A 14,318-nucleotide genomic window follows, 5' to 3' on the forward strand; every position below is an offset into this window, starting at 1 on the left:
TCAGGGTTTGAAGCCTGGCTAGAGGCTGTTCACCAGTGATCTTTGGACTACAGGCCTTCATCCACCCATCCTCCGACCTTTGACCCATCCATCACCCACCCACAGCTTCTGTCTGAACATCCTCCATCTTTCAGACTCCAGCTCCACGGGGGACAGCTGCTTGCCCAACGGCATCTTGGGATTATAGTGCCACTGAACACAGACGGCTGTGGAGATCGAACCGCTAACCCAGAGAACCGGGTTGAACGTTATCCTGGAAAGCCAGGTCGTTGATGGTGGATTCTATCTTGAGCTGAGCTTTTCATTTATCCCAGAAGGTCGGAACCCTGAGCGCTCGTCCTTTGTCACATGGTGAAGAGCCAAACTCCCAGATTCAGTGTTCTGTGAATTCATGCCAGACGGAGTCTCCTCCTGGTAAACTGATCGACCCCGAGTCCCGGACTGGCCTTGACCCAGATCTGCTTTACTGGTACTGCTCCTGTCACCGTGCCAGGATTCCCAGCATGCTTCACTCATATTGCACACACACACACACACACACAGACACACACAGACACCCCCCCCCCCCCCCCCCCCCCCACACACACACACACAGACACACACACACACACCCACACACACACACACACACACACACACACACACACACACACACACACACACACACCGTGGCTGCCGGCTGCCCTGCACGGTGCTCACACACAGAGGAAGACTCAGTCCAGCAGCTGAGCCGCAGTTCAGTGTCATGGCCTCGTTTTTCCATATTGTCCTCTGTTTTTCTTTGTATTTCATTCTTTTCCTGCTTTCCATCTTTCATACATGCTGAATCTGTTCATCTGTCCGTTTCCTCCTTCTCCTCTCACTGATGTTAAATCTCACTAAACTCTATAAACTGTAATGTCAAATGAAGCCTGCGATAGGCTTCACTGAAGGAAACCTTTTTTTCGTGCAGCACTGTCAATGAAGCAGACCTGTGGAAGCTTTATTTGCAGGATGCTGTGTTGTTAAGCTGTGTTCATTTTATGTTATGTTGTGATAATGCTATGCTGTGCTATGTTATGCTGTTATGTTATGTTAAGCTGTTATTTTATGCTGTGCTATGTTAAATTTTATGTTACGTGATGCTATGATCTATTATGTTATGATATGATATGTTTATGTTGGGTTACGGTATGTTACATTATGCTATGTTATGCTATGCTATGCTATGTTATTTGTTATGTTATGTTATGTTATGTTATGTTAAGTTTTATATTACATGATGCTATGATATGTTTATGTTATGTTATGTAATGTTATTTGCTATGTTATGTTTTGCTATGCTATGCTATTTGTTGTGTTGATGTGTTGATGTGTTATGTGATGTTATGTTATGCTATGTTACGTTACGTTACGTTACGTTACGTTACATTACGTTACGTTACGTTACGTTACGTTACGTTACGTTACGTTACGTTACGTTACGTTACGTTACGTTACATTACGCTTCTTCCCCTCTGTTTTGTGAGTTCTTGTCTGTTGCTGGTATAGTTTTCCTCTCAGGTAATCTCTTCGTTTACCTGGTAGTCTGCTGGCTTGACTCTGTTGCTCTCTGATGTTTGAAATTACAGAAATATTTTTTTTGTCCGAATGTCACTAAAGAAAGACCCAAGAAACCTGGACTTGTTTGCAGTCAGTGTTAAAGATACACCACATTGCATTGATGTTTTCTGGAGGCCATGATGGCTTCTCCCATTCAGATCATGTAAACAGTCCCGAATCTGGATCCAATAAAACGGAAAGTAAAAACAGGAGGAAGAGTAAAGCAGTCACATGGAGGAGAGCTTCGCCTGCCCCCCCCCCCCACTCTCATCCCCCGCCGGCATCCCGCCTCCACTTCCATTACATTCCTCATCTTACAGCGCCTGGATCAGTTTCCCTGAGCGGCGTGTCGGCCGGCTGCTGCTCTCCGCTGCTCGCCTGCAGCCGCCATGGTGAGACCATTCTGGAGCGCCGTGCCTCACGCTGCCGTCCGGGCTCCACTCATTCTGCTCTCCTCCCTCTGCAGGCCAAGTTCCTGAGCCAGGACCAGATCAGTGGTAAGACTCTCACTCCTCACTTCACTGCAGGATGATGGCTATGCACGGTTTGGGGCAGAGAAATGTGGATTAATACACTGGTTTGAGAAGGATGGGCTGTTTGGCAGCAGAGAAAAGCGATGTCACAGAAATTCTGGGAGTATTTCAGCTCCTAAACCCTCCCAGAAGCAGCAGCGCTCTGAGTGGCTGCTTCACCACAAAGCAGCTCTTGTTCTGGTTCCAGCAGAGCAGATCCACTCAGGGGCTGGCTGACCTGCTCCGTCCATCCAACACCCGCTGCCGGGGTGAAGCACAGCGAGCTTCCTCAGCAGAGGACTTCCCTCTAAGAACCCCACATCCTGTCATATAGCTATGATATATTTAGCTGGCACTTTTTTTAATTCATAGATTTTGATTAGCTTCCAGTCATCATCTCGGAGCACGACTAAGCAGTGCAGACTCAAAGGATCAGGCAGCTTCAGGTTCTCCAGTTCAGCTGTGGAGAAAATCCACATCAGAAGAGTCTGACTGGACTCAAACCACGACACCGGCAGCAGTTCTAACCACTGCTCCACTCGTGTCGCGGTCACACTCCGCTGATGTAGGAGCTTATTTCTCTTAGCTGCTGCCAGACGGCACGCAGGAGGACACACCGCCAGGCTCTCACACTCCTGAAAAGGGTTTATGGGATTCCATCACGGTTCAGTGTTTCTTTAAACAGATTTAAAGGAACAGCCAGGTGGATTGTGTGATTTGACACAGCCTGCTGCACCACCTCAGCCCCGAACCTGGATCCACGGGTTGATTACCCGCTGAAGTATTGATGAGGCCGCCCGGAGCAGATCCCTGCTCACATCAAACAGCACCGCTCTGCTGCTGGGCCTCAGCTGACCTGGATTCAGCCTCTGCCCGCTCTGTTTTCTTTGTGTGTGTGTGTGTGTGTGTGTGTGTGTGTGTGTGTGTGTGTGTGTGTTACCTTGAGCCACCTTTTCATAGGAGTGTTGATTTTCTCAGCCCTCAGATGTGCCTCTACCTCTGGTTTTTCCGGGTTATTCTTCAGTCAGGACGGGGAAGGGTTGGTTGGTCTGCTGATGTTGCTCCAGCCTCAGGTATTCATCCGTCCTCGATACATGCCGTCCGGGTCTCAGGGTGCTGGAGTCCATCCCAGCTGGCCGGGATCCACCTGGACTGACAGCAGGTCTCACATGTCAGAGAGCCGACGGAGCTGCTGAACTGGAGACGTCCTGACGTCCTGACGTCTCTCTGGACATAGAACTGTTGAAGCAGGCAGCTCGCTGTGAACTCTTGAAGCACACAGTCTGTCTCATAAACCTTATGACCGATGAAGAGATTCTCCAGGAAAACAACATGACAGACTCAGTTCACACATTTCTGTACGTTCGAAAGCTTGGTGTTGATGCACCGTGGCGTTTCACCGGCAGGTAAATCTGCAACCTGCTCTAAATGCAGCATCCTTTGCCTTATTGTCATTTCCTGCTGTGTTTTTATTGACCAATGGAAGACCAGCGTGTAGCAGCAGTCACATTTTTTATTGTGACTTGTAGAGATGTTCTGACCTTCACCTGTCCAGGTGTCCCTGTCCTCACCTGTCCAGGTGTCCCTGTCCTCACCTGTCCTGGTGTTCCTGTCCTCACCTGTCCTGGTGTTCCTGTCCTCACCCGTCCAGGTGTCCCTGTCCTCACCTGTCCTGGTGTTCCTGTCCTCACCCGTCCAGGTGTCCCTGTCCTCACCTGTCCTGGTGTTCCTGTCCTCACCCGTCCAGGTGTCCCTGTCCTCACCTGTCCTGGTGTTCCTGTCCTCACCCGTCCAGGTGTCCCTGTCCTCACCTCTCCGGGTGTTCCTGTCCTCACCTGTCCGGGTGTTCCTGTCCTCACCTGTCCTGGTGTTCCTGTCCTCACCCGTCCAGGTGTTCCTGTCCTCACCTCTCCGGGTGTTCCTGTCCTCACCTGTCCGGGTGTTCCTGTCCTCACCTGTCCTGGTGTTCCTGTCCTCACCCGTCCAGGTGTTCCTGTCCTCACCTCTCCGGGTGTTCCTGTCCTCACCTGTCCAGGTGTTCCTGTCCTCACCTGTCCAGGTGTCCCTGTCCTCACCTGTCCTGGTGTTCCTGTCCTCACCCGTCCAGGTGTTCCTGTCCTCACCTGTCCGGGTGTTCCTGTCCTCACCTGTTCGGGTGTTCCTGTCCTCACCTGTCCTGGTGTTCCTGTCCTCACCCGTCCAGGTGTCCCTGTCCTCACCTCTCCGGGTGTTCCTGTCCTCACCTGTCCTTAGTTCCTGTCCTCACCTGTCCTGGTGTTCCTGTCCTCACCTGTCCTGGTGTTCCTGTCCTCACCTGTCCTGGTGTTCCTGTCCTCACCCGTCCAGGTGTTCCTGTCCTCACCCGTCCGGGTGTTCCTGTCCTCACCTGTCCTGGTGTTCCTGTCCTCACCCGTCCAGGTGTTCCTGTCCTCACCCGTCCAGGTGTCCCTGTCCTCACCTGTCCTGGTGTTCCTGTCCTCACCTGTCCAGGTGTTCCTGTCCTCACCCGTCCAGGTGTTCCTGTCCTCACCTGTCCTGGTGTTCCTGTCCTCACCCGTCCAGGTGTCCCTGTCCTCACCTGTCCTGGTGTTCCTGTCCTCACCTGTCCAGGTGTTCCTGTCCTCACCTGTAGGGAGCTGACTTGACTCTGACACTCTGCAGCTCTGGTCTGGATGAAGCAGGATCGAGGATGGATGGTTTTTCTTACCACAATTTCACAGCTGACCAATTTTATGTGTTTAATATGAATTTGAGATCTAATAATACTTTTGAACTGGTCAGGTTTGAAACCACAGCGGTGTTTATTAGATGAGTGAAGGATCCACTGAAGCCAGGCTCTACAAACGATTCAGTGTTGTGAGTGTCGGATCAGAATGTGGAGGGAAGTCAGTCATCATCTCCACAGATCAACCAGGTTCCAGGGAACATCTGTTTTCTAGTTTTGAATCCTGAGACTATAGTAATCAGTCTCTTGTCTGAAAACCCAGAAGTCCTCACCCTCGATGCTCAGACAGCATCGATTTGGTTGGTGGGATATTTCTTCCTTTTGCGCTTGATTAGTTTTGCTGGTGTGTCAAACCAGACTAGAGATGAGGCAGTTTCAATATTTTCCTGAGTTTTTGAATGTCTGATCACTCAGATGTGAGATGATCTACAGATGGGAAAGAATACACGTCTTCATGAGCTAATAATAAAAAAAAACATAAAGGACATCTGCTTTGCGTATCAGCTGTCCAGAACAGATCCATTTATAATACAAACAAAGCGTGTTGGTGAGGGAGGATGACGGAGCTGAAAGGTGATTCTCTATGTGATCAGTAGTCAGGACAGAAGCTGTCTTCACGGTGAGTCGTCCTCTCTGTCTCCACAAGTCCGTCTTCCAGCGCTGCATGTCAGAGAAAGTGATTGAGCTGGTTCTGGTTCTGGTTCTGGTTCTGGTTCTCAGTCGGTCTGACCAGATCTTCTCCTCACAGAGTTCAAGGAGTGCTTCTCCATGTACGACCGCCGGGGAAAGGGGAAGATCGAGTCCCGGGAGCTGATGACGGTGATGAGATGCCTCGGGTCCAACCCCACGCCGAAGGAGGTCCAGAGACACCTGCTGAGCCACAACATAGGTACAGGTCAGAGTCCTGTCTGTCCTCCGTCTCCACCCCCGTCACCACACTGCACCACCCGCCCCACAGCGCTGCTGCTCCTGTGGCTTTATCAACGGTATGAGATATCCTTGTTAAAAGCTGTTAGAATTCATAAGCACTGAAAAGAAAAGACGTGTTGTCAGAGTTACAGCAGGGACCTGAGGGGGAAGAAGACTGAATCTGATGAGGAGGCCGCCGCTGCTCCTGTCAGACATGATCCATTCAAATCCAGAAGTGATAAAAAAAAAAACTCTGTGACAAAACAAAAGGCATCAAAATAACACCTGAAATCAAGAGATTCCCTCTGACCAGAATCACTCCTGCATGAACCAGGGTCTGATCCCTCGCCCAATCCTCCTCTGAGTCTGGTTCTGCAGAAAGTCTCCTCTGGGTCTGGTTCTAAAGTCAACTTGAACAACCTGCTGTGCTCTTTTTTTCCACCAACACTGAAAAGCACTGGTCAGTCTGGAAGTGAACGCTTCCAGGCTGACATGTGGACAGTGAGCAGACTGGTGGTGTTCATCTGGTGGGACTCTCAGATCCAGTAAGGACAGCGCTCAGTCCTGCTGACCCGGGGAAGTCAATGAACAAACAAGGAAAATATTTCCTCCTTTGAATGAGGATTTAATCCTCACAGCCAGACTGCACAGTCACAATATGACCTGAGACTTTTAGCAGCTACGATCCTGAAAACTAATGTGAGGAGAAAATCACCTCGGTGGACACAATCAAAGAGGATCATCCTGACTGAGACCCCACTGCCCTGAACACACACACCACACACACACACACACACACACACACACACACACACACACACACACACACACACACACCACACACACACACACACACACACACACACACACACGCACACACACAAACATGTCTGTTTTTCGTAGGAGTGGATCTGCCTTTTCTGAAAACATGTAACTGTAAACACAAACCAATTATTTCCATTCTGCTCCTCTGCCAGCTGGGAATCCTGCTCGTCTTTGATGCATCAGGAGGTGGTCTTGCTTGTTTCTTGCACCATTCCCTTGTAAAAGATGGAAACCCTGCAGCAATAAAAGATTCTGGAACAGTCAGATGCCTGTTTGGAGAACATAAAGCCTGGATCTGCTCTCAGGTCGGCCCAGACGTTTGGAGCTCAGTGAAAAGAAGCAGCATCACTAAATAATGAAGATCGTCTGAAAGTGAGGAGAGACGTTCAGGTTCAGGAAGTGAGAAGGTCTCAGCCAGGCGGTCTGACGCTGGACCCTGAAGTCATAACAAAAACCAACCTTCATGAAAAGCAGGCGTCCCAGGTGAAAGCCCTGTGGAACCCCGCAGCTAACAGGCTTCAGCGGTCAAATTCTTTTGGCTCGTTACAGCTTGCTTTTTTCATTTTTCAGAGTTCCAGAGTCTCTGTGAGTATGCAGACTGTCGGTGTTGGAGTTTTCTTGCTCTCCCTTTGTAATAAATCTGTAACTGGGCCTGCAGGGATTCTGTAACTGCAGTTCACAGCTCTTGGCTCTCGGCTGGTTCCACATGTTCAAACCGCCTCCGGCTCGTCTGACAGAGGCGCTTTTACAGTCCGCTCTATTGCTTCACTGTTTGACCATTTTATAATGGCTGTTATATGGTCTCTCACCCCTCCTCGCTCAATAAAAGTCACATTTCCTTCACTGACCTCATTTCTTCAGCAAATGTTTGGACCGCACCAATAAAAGTCAATGTTTTCTCACAGGCGGCTGCGGGGAGCTGGACTTCTCCACCTTCCTGGCCATCATGCACAGGCAGCTCCAGCAGGAGGCGCCACAGGAGGAGGTCCTGCAGGCCCTGAGGCTCATGGACCGGGAGCAGAAAGGCTTCGTCCTGGCTTCTGAGCTGAGGGCCAAACTCACCGGGACCGGAGAGAAACTGACCGACAAGGAAGGTGAGCTCAGAGAGACTCAGGAAAACAATCCACAGTGTGGACCAGCAGAATCCTTTTCTGCTGGGATGTGAGGGGAAAGGTGAGGCGATGCAGCTGCACCTCGTGGACACACTGTTCTGTGGGTTTCTTGTGAATGTGACCATCTCCGCTCAACCATCGTCCTCTCTATCCGACTGCTGGGGCTTCAGAGAACCGCAGAGAAGCCCCGTCCTGGAAGCGCTGCTCTCCAGTCCCGACAGCCAGCTCGGGCTGTGTTCTTCATGGCCGCTCTGCCTGCTGACGCCTGACCGGCCGCTCTGTTCTGATTCCAGTGGACGAGCTGCTGAGAGACGCCGACGTCGGAGCCGACGGCCGAGTCCACTGTGAGCACTTTGCTCAAGCAGTGAGCCGCCGCTGCAGCAGGCGCTGAGCGCAGAGCTCCGCCCCTCAGCGCCGGCGAGCCGACAGTAACCTCAGCACCATGGACTCTGCACTACACTCCCCTCAGAACCATGGTCTCATCGTTGTTTGTATTTCCCCCCTAAAACCCTTCCTGGGGCGGAGATTTGGAATTCAGAGTTCACTCCTTTAATGTCTGCCTGTGTGTGTTTGTGCTCATCTATCTGCTGAATCACCTCTCAGAGCTTTTAAGTTGAAAGACATGACTTCCTGCCAGCTGACCCAGGTCTTTATGTGAAGAAGGGATTTTTCCGTCAAACTGCGGTGTTGAGTTTACAGGAAGCTTTCAGGCTGATTAAGGTTATTTAAAAGGTACGTATATAAATATTGTGGCGCTCACAGACAACTCAATCACATCCTGGAGGGACAAGCAGCATGCAGACAGGCCTTCCATCCAATCTGTGAGGAGTATTAACAATAAAACTGTCTTTGCGAATGCTGTTTTCTCTTTCTTAGTTGTTGCATTTGTTTAGAATGTGTGGAATGGAGGAACATGGGAAACAGGCACATGATGAAATGAGAAGAAATGCAAGGAGAATCAAACAAACCCTCTGAAAGCACAGGATGCCGTTTGTGAGCCGAGCTGGAGTTCAGCTTCTCCACAAGTGAACCAACAACCGTCAGCGCCCGGGATGAGGGCAGCGGAGGCGTCCGGGCCAGAGGAGGACTGCTGCAGGCAGGATTCAACTGAAGGTTCTCCCTCATGCTGTCCAGCACCTGGACCAGGTTCCGGTCTGACCCCGGTCCACATGTCTGGGTTTGAGGATTATCAGTCTGTCGTCCCACATCAGTGTCTGAGCTCCGCACTGCTCTCATCCAACAGAACAATCATATTTAGATTTCTTTCCCTGTCAGTGAGCATCCACAGAAATCTTCAGCATCAAGAGAGAGATTTATACAACCTGAAGGGAAACCAGAGTTTTCTAAATGAATCTGGAAGCTACTCGCCACGCAGAGATACGACTGAATCCATCCCAGTCCAGAGATTCAGCTGGTGATTTCGCCGAGCGCCTCCAGGAGGAGGTGGGTGTCGCTGTGAAGCGCTGCCTCGCCGATCATTCCCGATGCCTGACACGACGGTCCTGACCAGGCTGAAGAACCAGCAGTCCCCTGGAGGATCCTACCGAGCAGGCGTGGCGCTCCGCCTCACCGCCAGCCGCTCTGAATGATCCCGGCTCTGCAGGACGCTCGTTTCACATCACTGTCACGCTATGGAGATTAATTCACTGAGTCAAGTACGGGAGCTACAATCCAAAACCGCCGCAGAATGAATGTCAGGCTTGATCAAACTGAAGGAATGAATCTATTACAAATTCAAATGTCTGGAGTGACTCATTCTGAAGCCAAAACACAGCTGCAGACAGGAACTGTGGGCTGCTATGGCTCAGGTAGCAGACCAAACATGAGGGAAAACGTACAGAGAAATCCTTCAGTAGTTTCAGGCGTTTTTCACATATTTACCATTTTAATCAAAAATATACACAAATAAGACTCGATTTCATTATTTTCATGAGCACTGCCTCGCTGCCTCAGGCCTAACAGCATAAAGTGACCTTGATCCCAGTTCCAGTGCACAGAAACCCGGCCCAGATCCACCCGGCTCTATTTTCAGTTCTGTTCACAGCTGTGAGATCTGCTCGTATCAGAAGGAACCCTGCTGGGACAGATGTGGCACCAGGGACAGATGCAGTACCAGGGACAGATGCAGTACCAGGGACAGATGCAGTACCAGGGACAGATGCAGTACCAGGGACAGATGTGGCACCAGGGACAGATGTGGCACCAGGGACAGATGCAGTACCAGGGACAGATGCAGTACCAGGGACAGATGTGTACATTCTGTGCTGAAATCTTCAGGACTGATGGTGATGAGGATGCCAGCCAGGCAGTGTGTGTCGGAGTGTGTGACGGCCTTCAGGTGTGCAGGGGTGATGGGTGGAGGTGTGCAGAGGTCAAAGACATGGCGTTCTGTGGGATTGAAAGGAGACGTGGGAGGGAGTCAAACCAGATACAGATTTGGGTGTTGGCAGAGCAGAGTGGGATGTCCTGACCAGGGACGGTTCCAGAGGGGTCAGCAGGTCACCAACCAACACGGCGTCCTGTTTTCTCTGGTTGATCTGCGGTCCTGGAGCTCCAGCCTCACTTCCTTCACTCGCCCTGCAGGTGTGTGGACGGCGACACGCTGACCTGACCAAGCTGGCAGAAAACACGTGATGTGAAGACTGAGGCTCTGCTCAGGGGAAGGCTGGGGTCAAAGTTCAAAGGTTCAGGTCAGCTGACGACAAACAGCAACGAGCCCAGATCAACCAAATATGAGCAGGACGAGCTTCAGTGAATCACTGGACCCTGTGTGTGTGTGTGTGTGTGTGTGTGTGTGTGTGTGTGTGTGTGTGTGTTCTCGTATTTCTATCCTTGTTGGGGCCAAATGTCCCCACAAGGATAGCAAAACGTGGAACGACGTGCCTTGTGGGGACCTTTTTCCGGTCCTAAGTAGGAGAAACAGTGTTTTCTTGACCATGTTGTTGTTACTGAAAAAAGTAAAAGTGCAAAAACATTTCTTTAGGGTTAGGCTTTGTTGTGGTGTGGGTTAGGGTTAGGGTAAGGGTCAGGGTTAGGGGCTAGACATGAATGGGAGTCAATGGGCGGTCCCCACAAGGATAGAAATACGAGACTGAGCGTGTGTGTGTGTGTGTGTGTGTGTGTGTGTGTGTGTGTGTGTGTGTGTGTGTGTGTGTGTGTGTGTGTGTGTGTGTGTGTGTGTGTGTGTGCCACCTGCTCCTCAGACAGAATGAAGAGGATCAGAGTCCGGCTCAGTGTTTTATAGACCAGCTCCTGGTCCGTGTGTCTCCACCCAGCTTTAAACCCAAATAATCACATTACTGATTTTCCACTTCTTCCATTTGGCAAAAACAGAATTTCAGAATCCAAGTGTTGACTTGATGACAACAATCGATCTATCAGAATGATCTTGACTTGTTTTGCTCTCTGAACTGAGCCTACTGATAGCCTTTCATTTCATTTTTTTTCTATTTTTGTTTTTCTAATTAAACCTCAGATCATTCTCCTCATTTCTGTTGAAGTAAACTTTTTCCAAACTTGTTTTTTTCTCCTTTGTTTCACTTTGTTGTTGTGAAAACCTTTACAATCTGCTGTGTTTAAGCTGTCATTCTTATTCTCTCAATGCATCCTCCTCATTTCTACAAGAGTACAGGTCCAAAACACAGCTGGTAAATAATCACCCAGCAACACATAAAAAAAAAAACAAACCTTCAAATCCATAAACTGCACTTTACAGAACTAAAAGAGACTGAATCCCAGCATGGCGGCGTCAGCGCTGGAACGCTGAGTCCAGCAGTGAGTCCAGAGTAGCTCCAGTCTGTTAATCTGAATCCAGGGGAGACGCCTCGAACTGACCTGACCAGAATCCCTCATGGATGATGTGCAGCTGCGACCAGGATGGAGCATTAATGTGGCAGCAGGAGCTGCAACACTCTTATCCTGTGTGCATGCACAGGGAGAAGGTGCAAACTCAAAAGACTAGCTGGAAATGTGCTGGATATCTGTAGTTGTGCGTTCACACCCTGTCTCCTGTCAGGTGAATGGATTCTCACTGACGTGTTTGTTTTGACGAGTCACCTTTAAATCAACATTAATAGAATATTAGTTTAATTAGAAGATCCACGCCGTGACAAAGCTAATAGACTGAACAGGCGGTACACGGCCTGCCCACACATGTAATACCACTGTGGACCACCAGGTGGTGCCACGAGCCACAGCGCCTCTGTTCTCCTGAAGCTTTGTGGAGGAAATCCTGACGACCGGTGACTCACTACCGCCACCTTGTGTTGCAGCCATTTCAATCAGCAACCACTGTGTGGCGCTGTGACCTTCGTGCCTGTTCATTTAAAGACCACACTAACTGAGACTGCTCTGTTAATATTGGTGATAAATTGAGACTATTTCCAGTTATATTTCTGTTTGGACACAGACGTGTCAGGTGCAGTTTTCAGATGCCAGGTTCTGGATATTTCCATTCCCAGTTCTTTTTCAGTTCCCATCTTAAACCCTGAAACAGCAGCGACGCCCATGAACAGATGAAACATTTTATTCCGTAAACATTGTGAAGGTGGCACTGGAGTTTCTTACATTCACTTACTTGATACACGATACGCAGCAAGAACAACAAACGTCAGTGACAGTTTACAGAACGAGGGAGAAAAGCAGCCGCCGCAGAGGGCTGGTTCCTCACCGGGAGCTCCTGACCACACAGCTGGAACCTGGAACCCCTGGAGTCCCTGGAACACAGAGCTGCCTCGGGCTCTCGAGGGATAAACGCAGAGCACACCCTTCCTAAAAAAAAAAAAAAAGCCTCCGCGCTGAGCTCCTCGTCAGGCGCACTGTCAGAAGCCACCTGGAAAGTTTTACACACCGCCGGTCCGCGTGCGTATTTACGCACAGCTCCAAATCTCTTTTAAACTCTAAAGATATGCCACGTTTTTTATTATATGCTTTAAAACATATAAAACCAGCTTTATTATGAGAAAAACTGAGAGAAATCACCAACAGTCACGAGAAGGTAGAAGTGTTTTCCCCTCATGTCAGTCCGTGATCAATGCGTAAAAACAACAATCAGAAACTGGTGTCGGCGGGATTCAAGCTGCATTAAAATCAACCAGGCTCTGGTGTTTTTCTGCCGCGGGCTGTTTACCTCTGCAGCACCTCCGTGTCGCACTGATCGGTTAAAACTGACAGCCTGCAGTTCTCCGTGTCCATGTTGTTGAGCGGGACGGCGATCTGCGTGTCGTCCGGCTCCGCTCTCACGGTCCCGGAGAACGGCCGCAGGTGGCAGCCGTTCGAGCCGGAGGGCGAGGAAATCCTCCAAAACAGATCCTTGATCTTCTTCCTGAACTCCCGGCGCATGAGGCAGTACAGCACCGGGTTCAGGCAGCTGTTGGTGTGCGCCAGGCACACGGTCAGCGGGTGGACGTACGTGTGCACCATGTAGTAGGTCTTGTCCCAGTTGACCAGGTTGAACTTGACCAGGACGCCCCAGAAGGTGATGGCGTGGTTGGGCATCCAGCAGATGAAGAAGGACAGGACCACGATGGTGACGGAGCGGGTCACCCGGGACCGGCGCTTCACCTGGTTGTTGTTCATGCTGCGCAGGCGGACGAAGCGCAGCAGCAGCAGGTAGCAGACGCTCACGATGAGCATGGGCAGCACGAAGGCCACCACGATCTTCTGCAGGTGGTGCAGCGCGAGCCACGGCCGGCCGTCCGGGAATCCCAGCAGGCACAGCCTCTCCCCGGCCACGTCTCTCACCGCGGAGAAGATGACGGTGGGCAGAGAGGCCACCGCGGCGGACACCCAGAGCCCGGCGATCACCCAGCGCACCGGGCACACCCGTCTGCGCGTGCGGTCCTTCAGCGCCGAGGCGACGGACCAGTACCGAGTCACGCTCAGGGCGGTGAGGAAAAACACGCTGGCGTACACGTTCATCACGGTCACGGAGAGGACGATCTTGCACATGGCGTTTCCAAACGGCCAGCTGAAGTCCAGCGCCGTGTCCACCGCCCAGAACGGCAGCGTCAGCACGAACTGGAAGTCCGTCACGGCCAGGTTGAGGATGATCAGGTTGATGCTGGAGCGCTTCCTGCGGCCGCGGCGCGGCTTCATCAGGAACAGAACCAGCAGGTTCCCCACCAGGCCGGCGGCGCACACCACCGAGTACACGATGGAGATGAGGATGCGCAGCGCCGGGGAGCCGTCGGCGGGCACGTCGATGTCGTCCAGGCTGCTGAAGCGGTTCTCCGGCGGCACCGCGGAGCGGTTCCACGTGGTCGACAGGTTGTATTCCCACAGCTCGGCCATCCTCTCCGCTGACGCACCGGGCCGGTCTGTCAGGGCGCATCAGCTCCTGCGCTCCCGGAGAAGAGGAGCGCCTCCCGCCGCGGCCAGGCGCGCGCTGTCCCCGGTGCTCATGTCAGCGGACACACTCCGGGAGCACGAGCTGCGCCTCCGCTCCGGGACTGCCGAGCCGCGTGTGCGCGCAGCTGTCTTTATGGTCTGCTGGTGCCCGAGGATGCGCACGCCCACCAGGTGACCGGCGCGTGAACGGTTGAAGATTAAACTCAGTGACAGATGATCAAACCATAATTATCTTATTTGGGTTTCTTTTTTTGTGATCAAATACTTCTTAATTAGTAAAAATCAGCGAAGACGTGATTCAATCAG

At 51.2% G+C, this 14,318-nt stretch overlaps 2 protein-coding genes across 2 annotated transcripts; one reads left to right on the forward strand and one right to left on the reverse strand.

The window, feature by feature from the left end:
- Positions 1–5,612: 5,612 nt before the first annotated feature.
- On the forward strand, positions 5,613–8,089 carry calml4b (calmodulin-like 4b). The gene is made up of 3 exons (XM_030096401.1): positions 5,613–5,713; positions 7,458–7,646; positions 7,958–8,089. Exons 1-3 carry the CDS (start codon positions 5,632–5,634, stop codon positions 8,053–8,055), a joined length of 369 nt encoding a protein of 122 aa, XP_029952261.1. The 5' UTR covers positions 5,613–5,631; the 3' UTR covers positions 8,056–8,089.
- Positions 8,090–12,638: 4,549 nt separating this feature from the next.
- rxfp3.3b (relaxin family peptide receptor 3.3b) lies at positions 12,639–13,955 on the reverse strand. Its single transcript, XM_030096400.1, has one exon. It carries the CDS (start codon positions 13,953–13,955, stop codon positions 12,789–12,791), a length of 1,167 nt encoding a protein of 388 aa, XP_029952260.1. The 3' UTR covers positions 12,639–12,788.
- Positions 13,956–14,318: the final 363 nt, after the last annotated feature.

Source organism: Salarias fasciatus, chromosome 7 (assembly GCF_902148845.1).
Source record: "Salarias fasciatus chromosome 7, fSalaFa1.1, whole genome shotgun sequence".
NCBI lineage: Eukaryota > Metazoa > Chordata > Actinopteri > Blenniiformes > Blenniidae > Salarias > Salarias fasciatus.

What these genes read in the sequence shown, in the direction of transcription:
- calml4b (XM_030096401.1), top strand. Translation starts at nt 5,632, where the DNA reads ATGACGGTGATGAGATGCCTCGGGTCCAACCCCACGCCGAAGGAGGTC. An exon ending in GAGCCACAACATAGGTACAG is followed by an intron (nt 5,714 to 7,457) that starts GTCAGAGTCCTG and finishes GTTTTCTCACAG; the next exon opens with GCGGCTGCGGGGAGCTGGAC. An exon ending in GAAACTGACCGACAAGGAAG is followed by an intron (nt 7,647 to 7,957) that starts GTGAGCTCAGAG and finishes TTCTGATTCCAG; the next exon opens with TGGACGAGCTGCTGAGAGAC.
- rxfp3.3b (XM_030096400.1), bottom strand. Translation starts at nt 13,955, where the DNA reads ATGGCCGAGCTGTGGGAATACAACCTGTCGACCACGTGGAACCGCTCC.